The sequence below is a fragment of the Corvus moneduloides genome, chromosome 4 (genome assembly GCF_009650955.1).
Source record: "Corvus moneduloides isolate bCorMon1 chromosome 4, bCorMon1.pri, whole genome shotgun sequence".
NCBI lineage: Eukaryota > Metazoa > Chordata > Aves > Passeriformes > Corvidae > Corvus > Corvus moneduloides.
The window spans coordinates 22,622,455-22,639,036 of NC_045479.1; the positions used below are offsets into that span (position 1 = coordinate 22,622,455).

General features: G+C 43.2%; 1 protein-coding gene across 18 annotated transcripts in view; it reads right to left on the reverse strand.

Moving 5' to 3' along the window:
• The window catches only part of RBFOX2 (RNA binding fox-1 homolog 2), a 179,400-nt gene that overhangs the window by 9,164 nt on the left and 153,654 nt on the right, over window positions 1-16,582 (reverse strand). For 8 of the 18 annotated variants that reach the window (XM_032107747.1, XM_032107745.1, XM_032107760.1 and 5 more), the window contains 6 exons: window positions 16,202-16,262; window positions 13,783-13,836; window positions 13,556-13,648; window positions 12,290-12,422; window positions 4,281-4,323; window positions 1,775-1,851 (listed from right to left, as the gene is read on the reverse strand). In XM_032107747.1, coding sequence (XP_031963638.1) covers window positions 1,775-1,851; window positions 4,281-4,323; window positions 12,290-12,422; window positions 13,556-13,648; window positions 13,783-13,836; window positions 16,202-16,262 — 461 coding nt within the window. Of the gene's footprint in view, window positions 1-1,774; window positions 1,852-4,280; window positions 4,324-6,921; window positions 6,962-12,289; window positions 12,423-13,555; window positions 13,649-13,782; window positions 13,837-16,201; window positions 16,263-16,582 lie in introns of all 18 variants that reach the window. The other 10 variants (XM_032107751.1, XM_032107748.1, XM_032107753.1 and 7 more) reach the window with 7 other exon arrangements.

Sequence of the window (16,582 nt, forward strand, 5' to 3'; positions counted from 1 at the left end):
AGGGAATTTATGCCAGAAGAGTCTGTTCTGCTGCTGCATTTCTGCCCATGCTACACACTTGTAGCAAAGGTGATCAGAGGTAGTTACTAAAAACGTACTTAACAGCTGTCTTGTCAAAATGTGAATTCTGACTCAGAGGAAAACCTGTGAGTCTCCTCCTGGAACTCCCACAAGGAGCTCTTGGGGCAGAGCAAGGCCTGCGGTACTAAAAGACCAAGGCCAGCCACCTTTCAGACCAGGGACAAAGGTGGCACAGCAGGCAGCAAAGGGGGCTCTGAAGCCCCCCGGTTAGATCTTTATTGTATCTCTGAACACATTTTTTTGAAGGTGGGGGTGAGGGCTTGGTAAATGAACCATAGCTTTGACTTTCTAGAAACACAATGAGCTATAAAAAACCATCAGAAAATTCCAGATTGCTTCTGGTTATTTTTTTTTTTCTTCCAATTGACATTTCAGGGCTTGAAGGACCAGGAGGCAGAGTTATGCTCTTCACCTCCAGAAACAGTTCAACATACCTCTACCACTTCTTCCCTATATATTTTTTGCATATATGTAACTAAGAGTACAAGATCAGCTCCACTACAGAACTGTGTGTTTGCTCAACAATTTTCAATCTGGACCTGGGTAGCTTTTAAATTAGAAGTAATGATTTTAAATTAATATTGGTTTGTTTTGTGTGGCCTGCATTAGCCTTGTGAAGGCTAACATGCTATCCAAAACATGTTTGCAGACCCTTTCCTACTCCAGAGAAAAGGGACTTGCAGCCTCTTCAATCTTCTAGTTAACAGGAGAAAAAGCAACACAGATCTACACCTGTGAAACATGGCCTGGAAGAGATGTCATGTTACAGTTTAGCCCTTTTAATCTCACCTGGCTGTTTCAAATCCTACATTTTGGATTGATGGTTTGGGGATGTTTTGCTTGGTTTTGCCATGGTGTCATTGCACCACCATGTAAAATGTGAGAGAGTCAAGAGGAATGAGGTGCAGCCTTAATTCAAATCAAAGCTTCATTAACCTCACCAAATTAAGACAAAACTTTGTATCAAAGCCATTGTGGTATTCCCCTTAGGTTAGGAGCTTCCTGAACCCTTGGTTTGTCACTTGGGCACAGTGGTATTTTCTCCAGGCACCACCCTCCGCAGGGCAGCTCGCCTCAGCATGCACCCTGATTCCCATTCTGCCCCACACTTTCACACTTGCCAGTCACGTTTCAGATCAGAAGCCACTTCAAATGTGCCTGGCACATACTCTGAACATGACAGCAAGATGCAGTTTGAAACCAAAAAGGCTTATCATATAATTGTCTTTTAACTCATGTCTCTCATAAAGGAAAACAAAACAGAACCAAACCAAACCAAACCAAAAAAAACAAAATTAAAGAAGAAGAAAAGAAGGGTTGGAATCAGGTGTGGGAGGGGGAATGGAGTAACATTTATTAATCAAAATTAAAAACTAAGCATGCTGACATCTGGAGCTAGAACAACCAGCAAAGTCACCACGTTCAGACTCATATTGGCTAGTTCTATCCATCCCAGCATTCTCTTGGGACAGCAGTTCGCCCTAGGCTCTACCACAAGCTCAGTGAAGTACACAGCCTCAAGTACTAGAGCGTGCAGCCACAACAACCTGCTATTACGGAAACAGTCAGTCACCACTGGAGTTAACATTCCAACCTTAACGACTCCCGCAGCACCCCGCCCTCGCCCCCCAGAATGGCTCCCACCCTAGCCCTGTCCCACACCACAATGTTAATAATTATAACAAGCAATAACCCATCTGTTATATCAGAGAAGGGAACAGAGACTCCACTGAGAGATTTAGAGCGGGATGTTAACATTTCTTCAGTCAACTGCACAACAAACAAAAAAAAACAAAAACAAAAACAAAACAAAAAAAAAAACAACAAAAAAAACAAAACAAAACAAAAAAACAGGAGAAATAATTCATTGGAGAAATGAAGTTAAGAAATAGCTGACGTGTATTGCTTTTTAACCATGCACTGATGCAAAATTGAAGCTACTGGTTACTTAAAAAAGGAAAAAACAAAAAAATCTTAGGATAGAGGTACACACGCACAGGCAGACCTGCTCATTTCAAAGCGATCTGCAAAGTCTACTTATGTGTACTTCAAATAAAACCAAGAATGGGGATTATAATGGCATGGTGCATTCCTGTCATAGGAGCAATGAGTGTGGACAGCTGGGAGATTTCTGAGACAGGGATGTATTTATTAGCATGACCGGCAGGTCCAAATACACCAAAATACAGTGAAGGAAAGAGGAAGACCTCTTGCAACTATTACTTGTTTTTTCATAAATCTTTTCACCAAGCTCTGGGACCATACAGAGCAGACACTGTACAGGTTGCCTTACCCAGCTGATGCTCCTGTTCTCCACAACCCAGGATCCACCTATATAATGCAATAAATGCATCTAAAGCCTGTTCAGCTTGTCCAATGCACCAGATATCTTCTCCTGCTATTCCTGTCACACAAAACTTGTAACTGATATGCAGAGCTCATCCACAAGTTCAGCTGCAGGGTCCTACGACCCCTAGTGATTTCTGGTGCTAACCACTTCAGGTACTCTAGTAAATATAAACCGTAACAGCATAGAGCAGCTGCAACAAAGAGGAAAAACCTTGTTTCCAAATGAAAGAAATAATTATTTAAAAATAAATAAAATTTTTGAAAAGGCCCTTGCTAGCTTCAACACATTCCTTCAGTGCCAGAGCCAAATTGCAACAGAAGAAACCACTGAGTGGCATAGTGCCTGAAACTCAGGACAGCCATGCAAACTCCCACTCCACCTATTTGGCTCCACAGGGACAGGTTACCCTTGTAGGTTCAGTTTTTAAAAATATTTAGTCTCACTTCAAAAGAAGTAAGTGTGGCTCAGTTTCTTGCAAAGACGTTATGTCAGAGGCATTTCTATCAATGGGACAGTTTAATTACTGCCTCCATAAGGAAACGGGAACTAGTGAGAAGGCTTATGCATTTTTACTGGGCATTAAAAACAACCAAAAGGACTGTGTAAGATTAGCCCTTTTGGTACAGGCTTTGGGTTGTCTGGGGAGCATGTGAGAGAAATGAGCACAGCCTAAATGCTGCTTTATCTTGAGTCAAGTTCTCTTTCTCTGTCTATCCGGCCTCCCAGTGTTGCTGGGGCTGTGCTGGACCCCTTTCCTCACATAGTGCTTGAGCCTACAGACCTGAGCTGTCAAACAGCTATATTGCTTGGGTATGAACAAAAGCCCAAATTTAAAATGACTCTTCTGTGATGTTACTTGGCTCATCAACAAAGCAATCTTTTATTTTAAAATTCCTTCTTTAACATTAAATGACAGCTTTTTCAGTATTTTCTTATATTTTCTGAAATAAGACAAACATGGAAAAAGAACATATACAGGAAGCTGCAATCCCAACTAAAGCAGCATTCCAATTACTGAGTATGTTAATGAAAATAAATTAGCATTTTATGCAGTTCAGCTCAAGTACATCTTTTCTTCCACTCTTCAAGTCCATATCAGGTGATCAATCCAACGAGAGCAGGAGGAAATCCAAAACTACAGTTTACTATGTCAGTGTGGTATAAACCTCCCTTTTCTTTTTCCCTTCCTGCCTTAGAAGGGCACACAAAGTATGTCACTGGCCCTGTTTACTCCAAAGAGCCTTTCTGCCCCTAGGATGGAAGTGTCTCCATATGCCTGGAGAAATGTGTAACTCATGGTACCAGATAGGTACATTTTACTGCTTGCCAGGTTTAGGCAGCGAGCCCAATTTTAGGATCTTTTATTTGTCATCTCTCAAATGTGTCTTCTCCACCCCTATACTTCGATGTAACAGAAGCTGAGAAGCAGAAAGGGCTAGAACCGCTTCTGGTATTTCTGTATTAGAAGGGTGGCATACGTGCACCAGGAATGAGCATGAATGAATTAAAAGAGGTGACAGGACAACCGTGTCCACTGCAGCAGGTGCTTCTACATGGTAATGGGACAAGCATGACCTTGTTAACCCTTCCACTGAATTTAAGTTTTGTTGGTTTTTAGTTTTTTGTTGGTTTTTGGTTTTTTTTATTTTGAGTGAAATGCCACTTGGTATGAAATCTGGACACACGCCGCCCTGCTACAGCGGGGGCTTGGCTCACACGTGAGTCTGCGCTGCTCTAAAAAAGCCTCTGTTCCCATCTCTAATGTGGTGCTGGAATGGTTAGTATAATTCAGTTTTTTCCACTGCAATCCACAATCTGATTGGTTGGCAGGTCACACTGGCACTCCTACCTGAGGTATTTTAGCGCTAATGATTGGTTCCTGTAAGACTATTCTATAACAGAACACAGGAAGAGCAGTTCAAAAAAACACAGCTGTGGAAAGAAACAATCATACAAACAGCCCACAGCGGGGCTCACCAGCCTTTTCTTTCCAGTGGATGCAAGCACGCTTTTCACAAGCAGGAGCAGTCTTTGCATGGGTGGGTTTGTTTGGGTTTCCCCCCCCGCCACCCAGATTGACCCCATTGTAGAAGAAAGATAACCTTTCTTATGATCCGAAATGAAGCCCTCTGCATCCTGGGGCAGGTTGTTTTATCAATTCAGGTGTCTTGCCAGAGTGGGACGCATCCAACAACAGATGGAATGCCTTCTTCCCAGAAGAAATGGCTAGCAGGATGGTTGCCCCAGGAAAGAAAAAAGGAGTGAGGAAAAGGAGGAGGAGGAAAATGAGAAATCGGTGCATAGCATATATGCAGAAAAAGCAGCCCAAACTTGGGACACTTCCCTTTCTTCTTACCTACCATTCATTAACCACTCCCTGCCAGCTCAGCTCCTTTCCACAACCCTATGGACTCAGAAGTCTTAAGAGAATCTCGATTTAACTTCCCCCCGGTCCTAACTGAAGTATCCTCTGCCATCCCTTCCAGAATCTGGGTAAACCTATCACAGCAACCAGGGGGATGGAAGCACTGCAGTGAAAAGCACAACAAATCAGCGAGACACAGGGACATTGCAATCATTCCACCTGCATCAAGCAAATTGTTTGGAAGGGCAACTTCAAGTTTGGATAATGGTAACTTTTTCCTGAGCTCCGTTGGAGGGCTCTAGGCAGCAATAACACAGGAAAAAGCACCACCATCTACTTTGATGCAATCCTCTCTTCTATCACCCTGCTTTCTGACAGTGACACCACTGCCACCAACAGCAAAGTCATCAGAAATCCACCCAATGGTTCTACCCTGACCTGGGGGCTTGGCTTCGTGTTATGCGGCAGTACTGCTCTGCAGCACCAAGTGGTTAGGGGTGTTCTTCACTGCTGAGTTCTCTGTCCTTAAAACATGTTAAGTAAGCCTCTCCTCCCCAACAAAAGCTCTGATGGAGCTTTCTCAGAAGAAATAGGGAGTAACCTTGGCCAGTCTTCCCTTTCAACACGGCAGCCTTTTATATGCCACACTCTGGGGGAAGAGGCACTAAGCACCACTCATTTTCTTGGTTTCTTGCCATAGCAAATCAGTGTCTGTAAAGCTAGTGTTTTAGGAGTGAGGCAGGAAAACGCAGAACCTTCTGTAGTCCTTGACACAGCTTTATAAAGAAACACTTGACTAGGCAGATCAATCTTTAAAGGACTGCACACAAGATATTATATGGAAGAGTGAAGAAATGCACGCAGTTCTCTCCATCTCAGAGAGCACACCTTCCAACTCCTGTACCTGGGCTGGGAAAACCACCTGTCCAGAACTCGATCCTCCATATAAACCAACCAAATCCAAAAGCTAGTTCCATCCATTATCCTGAGTCTAACCCCAGGGTCCTCTTTATAAATGTCAGGAATAGCACCTTCAAAGGAGCGGGAATGAGAAATCCGTGCTGACAATTGTGCCACTACCCAAACTATACAAAACTTCTCCAGAGAGCTATGACCTACAATGCCACAACAGGGAACTCTGCTGGAGCCAGGCAGGCCACAAGTTGCAATGGCAGTAGTGGCCCTGAATATTTTTGCTTTGAAAGGCATGTTCCTACCATATTCCTGCTCTGCAACAGCTCTCCCTCAGAGAGGAAACCACTTTTCTCACTGGCCCGTTCAAATACCTCCATCCACAACCCACCTATGTACACACAGACGCCCTGGAGATTTGCAGTACAGACTGACCGAGTAGGACAAAGACAATGACAGGACAAAGTCTCCCGTGGTGTCACAGCTAATTCCCAAACAGGAGGAGGCTGCTGACTCTTGTAACCGAACATCTCCACATATTTGTACTTTACAATTCCCCGAAGAGGCGAGAGAATCTAGCTTATTTAGGTGCCATTTCTACCAGCAAAATGAGATGTCAGTTTTCACTCTAGCATCTCAGTCTCCATTTTTAATCAGTCCCAGTGTCTTCCCCAAAGGGATAATCTCCACATCCCAGTGGCACATGAACATTTTAAAACATACAACTTGTTCAGTGTAGTGTGGGCTGCACAAATCAAACCTGAAAGGGCCCCAAGAGGGAAGAGAAAGGGGAGGGAAGAGGGGGAGAAGGAAAGGGAAGGTCTGAGGCTAAACCAGTCCTGTTATTTTTATACCAAATTATGTAAATGAGAGAAGTGTTGAGAGAAATTTTAATTTGCTAATCATCTCTCAAGTTGATTAGTACCAGTGTGCATGTGGGGGACAGGACACCCAATAAACTGACCCTGGCAATGATCAGGAAACCCAAAGGCTTAGGTCTTGCACCCAGGGGCAAGCGCAGTGACAGAGAAGCATGCTTGCATTCCTAAATATATAAATATATATATCCACAAGGAAGAAGAAAATTAAAGTAAATGATATTTAAAAAACCAAACCAAACCAAATGAACAAACCAAAAGAAAAAGAAAACAAAACAAAAAAAGGCTGGCTTGTCAGGGGTTGGGGACAAGAAGGCTCCAGTGTGTGTACTTACATAGAGGTCAGCACCGTAAAATCCGTCCTGGTAAACCACACTGCAGAAAATCCACACAAAAACAAAAAAACAAAAAAACAAACAAAAAACAAAAGAACAGAAAACACATTCCGGTTATTGAGGACGGCAGCATGCACATGCGTTTTACACAGGCAGGTGATGTATGAATCCACAACCTGGGCTTTTGGCAGGAGCAAATCAGCAAGAGAATGTGTGTGCGCACGCACGGCTCCAAGTCATCTTCCATGGCATGCAAAGGGGGAAGGGGCGGGCAGAGGGGGAGACAGTATGCAAAGGAGAGAGGGAGGGGAACCACCATCTTGGACAGTAAATATTGCCTCAAAAAGATCTGACGTCCTGAAGAGAGACACAAGGGTTTAGAAACCTCCACTCTGGTTATTCTCCTGCAATTATTTTAGTTACCCCCTAAACACACAGAAACATTGGCTTCATCAAGTGGGCTTGTGAAATTGAGGAGCCCCTCACAGAAGGCGTCCCACAGGGGCTGGAGTCACCTATGTCAGGAAGTGTGGTTCAGAGACTTGTGCCTGATTACATTTTTCACGCTTCACAGGGCTGCATGACTTTTGTTTCTGACATCCATACATCACCTGCTTTTACCCTGCACATTAGACATGCGATAAGATTTGGCTGATCACACAAGCATGCAAAGTATTATTATTCAGCATCTTAAAGAACCGATGCAACACCTCAGGAAAACAAGTCAATCAATTCTGATCAAAGTAAACACAGAGAAATGTAATTGAAAAGAAAAAACCAAAAATACCCACAATGCATTGCTTTCACAAGCAGAGATAATGAGCTAAAAAGGTTAGGTGACTGGTCCAAGATCCGAAAACTGAAAGGTGCAGTGGGAGTCCCTGGTAGTAATGACCTATTCCACAGCAGAGAGGAGCAACTGGAAGGGTTTCCATGGGATGGTGCTTTTTCTGCTTTAAGCCATCATTTTGTTTCTCTCAGAACTTCAAGCACAAAAACTGTTAAACAGAGCCTGGGGCTCCCAAATAGCTGCTCTTACCAGAGCATTCACTAGCAGGAGGCTACACAGCTCACTCTGGGGACAGGGGTTGGGGAAGGATGAGGAAGGAAGAGAGGGGATGCCCCCCACCCATTTGAGTTCAGCGTGTGCTTCACATACTGAGGAATTTCCTCCAGCTTTGTCCTCTGAAGAGCTCCACACCAACTTGCTCAAGGCTTTAAAAAGCATTAGCCCCACCATCTGTTATGTTCATGGATCTGATGTGCATGACTTACCCATAAAATTAAGGAAAAAGAAGGTATGGAACACTAGCTATTCTTTTGACTATCATTTTTACTCATCAGATGGAATGTGAAATGCTGCGAAGAGCCTGCCACCCTCAGATACCCACCTATTGTAAGGCACACACACACAAAAAAAGCCCAGCAGATCTTGCCAAAATTCTGCATGCTATTACTAAAAAAAAAAAAAAAAAAAAAAACATAAAAAAAAATCTTGCAGTGTTAGCTACTGCTTGAATAATTTAGTCTTGCTGCCTTCCCCAGGAAAAGTACACTCCATTCCCAATGGACAAAGTTACTGTAGTCTCCAAGAGCGCTGGGAGCAGGTATGAAGATAGAGACCCTTGTTAGAGGAAGAGGGGAGCCACTTCAGCAGGGAGAAGCAGGCCATAAGATCATGTTTGTTGAAGCTAAATTTTTACAACCACATAACAAAGAGTTTGGCTCCTGGGGCAGTGACTTACATTGCTGGGTTCTCTATCTAGGACCAGGAGTGTTTTAGCAGTGATACTCCACCTGCTCCTGCAGGAAAGGCAAACGCACGACAGAGGAAGTGACTTGGTTTATGAACAGGTTAGCAGTTTTAACAGTTATTCCAAACACAATCAGTTGGATGAACATAAGCATTACCACATTGGATCAGGCCACTATTTCTGTCAGCAAGAGATGCTAGCATCAGCTCTCCAGAGAAAACTGCAAGGAACACTAGTAACAGGTAAGAGTAAGACTTCCTGGATCCAAACATCCAAACACATGTGAATCTTCCATCTCTCCTTTAGTTAGGACTTGACTGACACCAACTCCCAGGGCTGAAACTTAGCAAGGTTTATTCATGTGGTAGAATATCCGTATTCATGATTCTTAATGCTAGCAAAAACTGAGAGAATTCCTTCATCTGAGAACCACATTCCAGTTATGTAGCCTGACCAGAAGTATATAGCAGCCCGGCAGCCCATCAAATCTTAGTGTCACCTGTAAAAAGCCTACTAGCTGAGCTAAAAGACATCCAAGGGAGAAAGAAATAGGCAGGTTTTGTAAAGTAGCCAGCACATCATTTAGGTGTACCAACAGCTGACTGTGTTGTAAAAGGAATGAAAAAAACACTTCAAACCCTCAAACCTCTCTGCTTCCCACACCTAGTCTTCCATCTACTTTGGCTTCAAATCATTGAATCTTGCATATATTTACACTGTCAGACTAAATTATTCTTTACCATGGCAAGTCTACTCTTCATATAGGTATTTAATGACCATGCACAAGTCAATGACTAACTTATAGTTTGAGAAATGAAATGTATCAAGCTTACTTAACTTTGAGAGTTTTACAGTAGGTGAGTTTTCTTCAGACTGTCTAGATTCTTACAGCTTTTGGTCTGAAGTGTTATTTGTCAGCATTCTCATTTTAAAAGCGTGGCTGCTACAAATCAGGGCAATATTCCAGTACAGTTTTTACTTGTGCTACATATCAGAGGCTATAATGTCTCCTTATTTCTACCAAGTGGCACCTCAGTTATAAACTGAAGGTTGCACTAGTATTTGAAGTCAGGTTTAGGTGACTATCTAACATCACCTCCAACAGTCTAAGCAATTGCTTTCTGAGGTATCAAAAACCTTCCCTGGATAAACATCCATAGCCATACATAACTATGGGCATTCCACATATGCATTAGCAAATCTTCAGTTCTTGAAATTAATATTAGAACTATTAAGACCTATGATTTCTTGCACCTTCCTCTGGTTTAGCACTTGACACTGTCAAAACTTACTCTAACCTGGATGGCACTCAGGTCTGATCCAGTATGGCAATACCAGCGAACTTTTATTAATCTACATTCTGTATTTTTTTAATTCTGCTAAGGTCTCAAATGCAGTGATACCATTAAGTTTTGTAACTTACACACCGCTGAAGTTTGTGAAAATCAATTCCTTCTATCAGGTTTGAGTTAACCTGCAGCTTACTTTACTGTCCTCTTCCGCATTACTCACTATGTCTTGGTCACTCATGTTGCTGACTGATCTTATGGTTCCATCTTTCCACTGGCCAGGAGGAAAGTAACCGATGGAGGGTAAGGTGTCAGGAACGTGTGCCTGTCCCTGACCCCATGGAGGTCAACAGTACCCACACGGAGTGGTGGCTGTCCTACAGGTTACTGCAACATGGAATTGAATAGTACATTTTGTATTATTCCACTAGGAATCAAATTCGTTCTACAAAAGTATCTTGCAGGGACTCTGACTATGATGACAAAAACCACCAGTAGTAGTTATTTACATCCCAGTGCTTGGGACTAGGGACAGTTCTGGGCCTCTGTGAATCTGCCTTGCTTACTGGTGCCCTGTAAATGTTTACTAGGTAGTATGCTGCCCATGAAGACATGGGATCAGTCAGCAGGGTCAGAACAATTCAGTGTAGTATCAGTAAACACAGACATGAGACAGTATTTGGAAGGGCTAATGATTGGAGCCTGGCCCATATTCCAAATGAAAATAAACCTTTTACATGGGACTCAGGCTGGATTTACATCAAAGACAGGCCCTCCCAGTGCCCCCACTGGTGACAGCCTCTGCCTAGGAATGCTCCAGCTGTTACTCCCAGGGATGAAGAGCACATTCCCCCTCACTGGTGCAAATATTTCATATTCTGTTAGACAGCAGCACTTAGCTCAGCTCTGCTGCTTTGTTTCATTGCGGAGCACTCCCCAGTAAAATTGGACTGGGCCATTTTTAGAATAACAGACAAACAAGTTGTAGGTCAGAGGCTATGGTTAGAGGATAGAGAATGTAAACTAGGAGTGGTGGCAAAAAGGTGGATCTGAAAACCTGGAAGAAACACTCTGTTCAGAAGACCAATGTTCAGACAAGAGGTTTCATTTTAAGTCTTCTGGTGAATTAAATACAAACACTGCCAGATTTGCCAAAGAGCAAAGTTAGACAGATACATGACCACTGCAGCTTGCTTCCTTGAGCTCTACTTTAAATATCAGACTGGACTCTAAAAGGGCCACAGTAGCTCTCATCACTTAATCTGCTACAGAAGGTATTGTAAGCTTATCCAGCACATATCAGGCCAGCTCCCTGCACTGATGTGTATGGATTCCACTTTCCTTTTTAATGAAAGATTTATGATTTTTTTCTTCCCTTTTGGGTCTAGTGTAAAGGAAAAGAAGGGTCAGTTCACATCTCTGTGTTGGAGGATTCGTTTCTACTCCTGTTCTTTCTGAGAACATTGCCTGGAAAATACGGCAAGTAGAACTCCAGAGACAATATGATTAAAGCATCCTCAAAATCAGAAACAAAACAAACAAAAAAAAAAAGACAGTTTGGAAGGGATTTGCTGATTTATCTGTAGTTCCATCATATTTAAACAAACCAACAAAAACCCAAAACAAAACTCACATACAGACCTAGTTCCCTCTACTTTTAAACAGTGGAATACTCCTTTGTAACAGCATCTATTGCACTGCATTAAGTGAAAATCTGAGGGCAAAGAATGCTAAGGCCACACATTTGCCATTGCTTCATTGCATTATCATTCTCTCTACATCCCAAACACTCCCAGCTTTAAATTAATGGACTTGATTAATCTTTGTTTTAAACCTTTTTAAACCGTCTCCAACAAAGAAAGCAAATCCATTGTGGGTAACTGGCTCTTCTGTGTCCTACTGCCAGATGGTGAGGCATGAAGGTAAATGGATAATATTCGTCATTCCTGAATACGAAAACACAAATGGAGTGCAAAGAGGAGAACCTTTTCAGGAATTTTAGATCTTCTCTTTGTGTCCTTCTCAGCAGCACTATAACATATTGGCTTCAATGGATGACCAATACCATATACAGACAAATTGAGAAATTACGAGAAGGAACCCATCAGCACTTTAAGCTGTTGCAGTACTGAAAATTGCTTCAGTTGAAAACTTAACACTGAAAAATTTAGATTTGCCCCCACTGGATGCCATTGTGTGCAGAATGCTCTGGCACTAGCATGATCTTGACTCTCACCATCCAGACAATTTTAGGGTTTTGTTGTTAACCGATTAGCTATTTGACACAGTTGTGCAGAGCACTCTGCTCTTGTGACCAGTGCTTACCCTGGGTAGGCAGGGATGGCTGTGGGAGGTACTGCCCGCACTGCCCCATACACTGTCCTTCCTCGGCCCCTCAGATGGGCGCCCCGAAATGCGGCGGCTGTGGTGGCTGCAGTTGGATAGGGGAAGCCTGGAACTGTGAAGACAGACAAGGTGGAAGGTGAAAAGGATACAAGCTCCGAGCCAGAGAACAACCACCTGCTTCAAACAAAGTGACACAATAGCTCCACAGCGGTGGGACATTTGGCGTCAATCCTGCAGAGGGACATGCTTATAACCCAGCAAGCATCCCATACATACTTCCTTCTACACCATGGCCTTTGGGGGGAGAAGGGTTGCAGAGAGGTTTGGCATGCAAGAGGTTAATGTTTTGGCATGCCTTACCCACCCCAAACAGGGCTCAAATCCCCCCACCTTTCGACACCGCCATGCAGTCTGGTTAGAGTCTGAGAAGCGCGGGGAGTTACTATCAATACAGCACGCAGTTCTTCCAAAACTGCAGAGGCTCTTTAAAATAATTTGTCAAGAGGCCCTTAAAGTCAACCAACTTACATCAGTCTCTTCCCTCCTTTCCCCTCCCACTCTTTGCCACCCAATCCTCTGTATGTTCATTTTAAAGCCTGAAAGACAAGATAGCCCATATAACAGCAGCAGCAATTTCCCATAAAGTGCCAGTTTACTGAGAGCCCACCTTCATTTAACAAGCGTGACCAGTAACTGGCACCACATGTAGCGATGCCTGTATTATTATGCTTTAAACTGAAGTAAACTGGCTCATGATGAAACTTTGTAAAACCTCAGAGGCATCTGCAAACATGTCATAAACAGATACTGAGAGAACAGATGCTGAGAGGGAACGAGTCCCAGGGCACAAACCCAACCCAGCGTGCATCCAGGTGCATGCCACTAGGGGCCCTGCAGACCCATGGTTTAGCAGCTTGTATAATATGTACTTTAGGGATTTGTCCATTTGGTCTCTTCGATTTCAAAAGAGGGAGGGGAGCAAGGGAATGGCCTATTCCTCACACACACCCTCCCCTTGTTCTGCAGCCTCCTTGTCATTCAGAAGGACCCATTTGGCAGTACAGCAAGACACTGCAGATGAACAAGTTACAGCAACTGCACACTATACTGTAGCTCAAGGTAAACTCATTCCCAGCAAGACCCATCCTTTCAAGTATATATTATACAGACTGGAGAGAAGAAGGGTAAAAGGTCATCGTTAACTCAAGCACAGGAACAATACAGGGGCCATTGGGGGCTACTTACTGATTAAAGGAATGTAAGTGTTAATACCCCCCCTTCCTGACAGGGGCACTGCGGCGTCATTGCCCAGCGAGACATCTGCTTGAAAGCTGGACGCTAATTTAATTTTCAAAAGAATAAAAAACAAAAACAAAACCGTAAAAAGGTTATAAAGAAACAGCAGATTAAGAACATAAACAAACACCACTGCAGTTAAATGGCAGAAGTGGAAGTGTCTACTTAAGCTCTACCTGCATATAACTCAGGGCCGTACACCGCTCCAACCACAGGACTCAACTTCCAACCTGAAACAACAAAGACTGCAGTGAATGCCAAAATCTACACCAAGAGAAGGAACGGGCAGCGTGGGTAGGGGGAATGGTCTCTTGCATGCGCCCCAGCTTCACATGCACAGCTCTTTCCAATTTCTGCTTCGCCTCAATCCCCCTTGGTGTAGATGGAGGCCAACTGCCTTTTCCTAATGTCAAGCTCTAGGTCCAGGTCGCTGTATTGGAGGGAACAGCAAAACATCAGCTGATCCGCAGCGGGCAGAGGCACTGCTGTGGGAATGCCAACTACCTTATATGCATATTCGCCATGAGCACCATGCGACCTGGCATTCCCTGCAGGAGCTTTGCTGCCAGCTCCTCCCTACTTTCACTGGGAACACTGCAGATCCAAGCCCTCTATAAAGCCACCGGCCCAGACTGTCATTTCAGGCAAGTCAATTTATAGCTTTGAATCCTTCTGTCTTGTCTGCTAGAGATCTGCTAAAAAGCAACAGTGTCTGAACTTCTTCATTAACTGCATTACACAACTATAGTTCATAAAACCAAATCATTCTATTCATCTCACATTTTCTCCTCACTGTTATTTTAGTATTTCTTGCCTTCTTTATGCTGCTTTTCAGGTGAAAGCCTTCACAGAGAAATGATTTCAATATAATGTGAATAATTGGCAAGAACTGCAAATCATCAAGATAAAACCTACAAGAGAATAGGGCTTAAAGAAGTATGGGTATGAGTTGGTACATATTTCCAGTCACATCTAGAAACCTATCTGTCTCTTCCCCCTCCATCTCTCTAACGGGGGAGAAAAGAAGTATAAAGCTAACAATGTGATCTGGGTTGGCTTCCACAAAGCATTCCTTTCAGGAAAGGTCTCAGCTGTTCAGCTAGCAATCACAGAGGCATTTTTATTTAAATAAATCCATATGCTTCCCCTGCCTTGGAGCCCTGGTGCACTTGCTGAACTTTTAACACCTCTAAGCACTCTAGAAGCCATAAGAACAACTCTGTGAACTGCAGATGGTCAACACCACCCCTTCACCTGTTGGCAGAGTATCACTGACAGATGCAGCACAGGCTCCCTCTACAAGTACAGGCACACTGCTGCTGCACTGCTCACCTTGATGGCAAAATACTCCAGTGTTGGCAACAAGAGGACTATGAACTCTCAAATTTAACAACAGTTGTACAACCACACTTGCCAGTACACCTTAAGCCTGGTCTAATACTAAATTCCTTTGCATAGCTTTAAGGCTGGCTTTAAACTGCTGGCTGCAAAAGCAAAATACTCTTGTACGTTATCACTTAAACAGGTAAGCCAAGTTTCGTTACCAAACAGTCCCATGCATGACATTTTGTGCCCTTGTTTTCAGGACAGTATACCATGGATGCACTGCCTTTTGTTACAAAATCTCCTAGTTCCTTCTGGGTACTGTGACCCAGAATCCCAGGCCTTTTGCTTGGCCCTGTTTCCCCAGCTCTGTACCCAAAGTAATATTTATTTGCAGGGGGCCCCTCAGTAAGTTGGCAGCAGAGCAACATAAAGAAATTTTATCTTCTGAGTTTGGAGTCTTACTTTGTAATCAAAACAGATTCTAACACTAGCAACTACCTGTATGCAGCTTCCTGCCTTGATGAAACTGTTTGGGAATATTTTCAGACCAAGAAGAACTTTGCTGCCTGTTTCAGGACAATGACTCAGATTCAGAGTCTTTATCAAAGCAGCATTCAGTTCTGCTGGGAGAATGACTTTCTATGCTATATATGCCTATGAAGTAAAATGACTGCACAGAGAACTGCCAAGATATCCCAATGAAACAGGATTCTTCACTACCCAAACAACTTGGTCTTTCTCTGTTTAGGTTCACTGGGAAATGACTGAACACGGGCGCAGTCTGAAACAAAATGCAAGCTAACGAGCAGCGCAAAGGCTCTGTTCTGGTGGTTGCTTGGGGACAGCTGTACTTTTACAGAGAAAACCTAAACTGAGATACCTTAAGTTATTAAGCTAATCGCACATCTTAAGTTATGCTTCTGCATTCGTATTTAGGTATCCACGCGATGGCAGTGAGACACAGGAGTACTGCACATCCCACCATACAGCATCAGCTTGCAGTAGTAGTGCAGGCAACCCACTGGTCCTTGGCATCTTTACCCACATTGGCCACATTGGGCATGTCCCTACCTCTCTCTGTTCCCACTTCTCCATCTGGAAAATGGTAATTCTCCACAAACACTTTAGGGTTATATTGGATAATGGTATAAATTAAGAGTTTGTGGGGTTTTGTTGGTTTCTTTCGGTCCTGAGGAGAGGTCATGACTTTTCCCTTTTATCTTTCTTCAAACGTTTCAGCTCATCATTAGTACAAACTGTCTCTCTTACCATTTGCATAAGGTGTGACCATCTTCTTATTGGTCATCACTCTCGCAGTGGCATTGTTAACCTAAAAGTAAGAAAGGGGAGGGGGAGGAGAGGGAAGGAAGCACAGGACGTTAGGGAAAATGGTGAAAAGCTCTCAGATACCACACACACACACACACACATACACACTATACTTCTCTGAGCAAAAAAAAATTAAACAGCTAATTTTACATGAATGTAATCTTTAAATTACTTTTAACAGTTGCCATTTAATTATAAAAGTTACAGCTAAACGTGGCATTTTAAAATTATGCATTAAACAAAAGGCCAACAAGAGTAAAGTGCAGATTCTCCACCACCCTGCCATCCCTAGGCAGAGGATTATTTACAGCTCTGATCAAA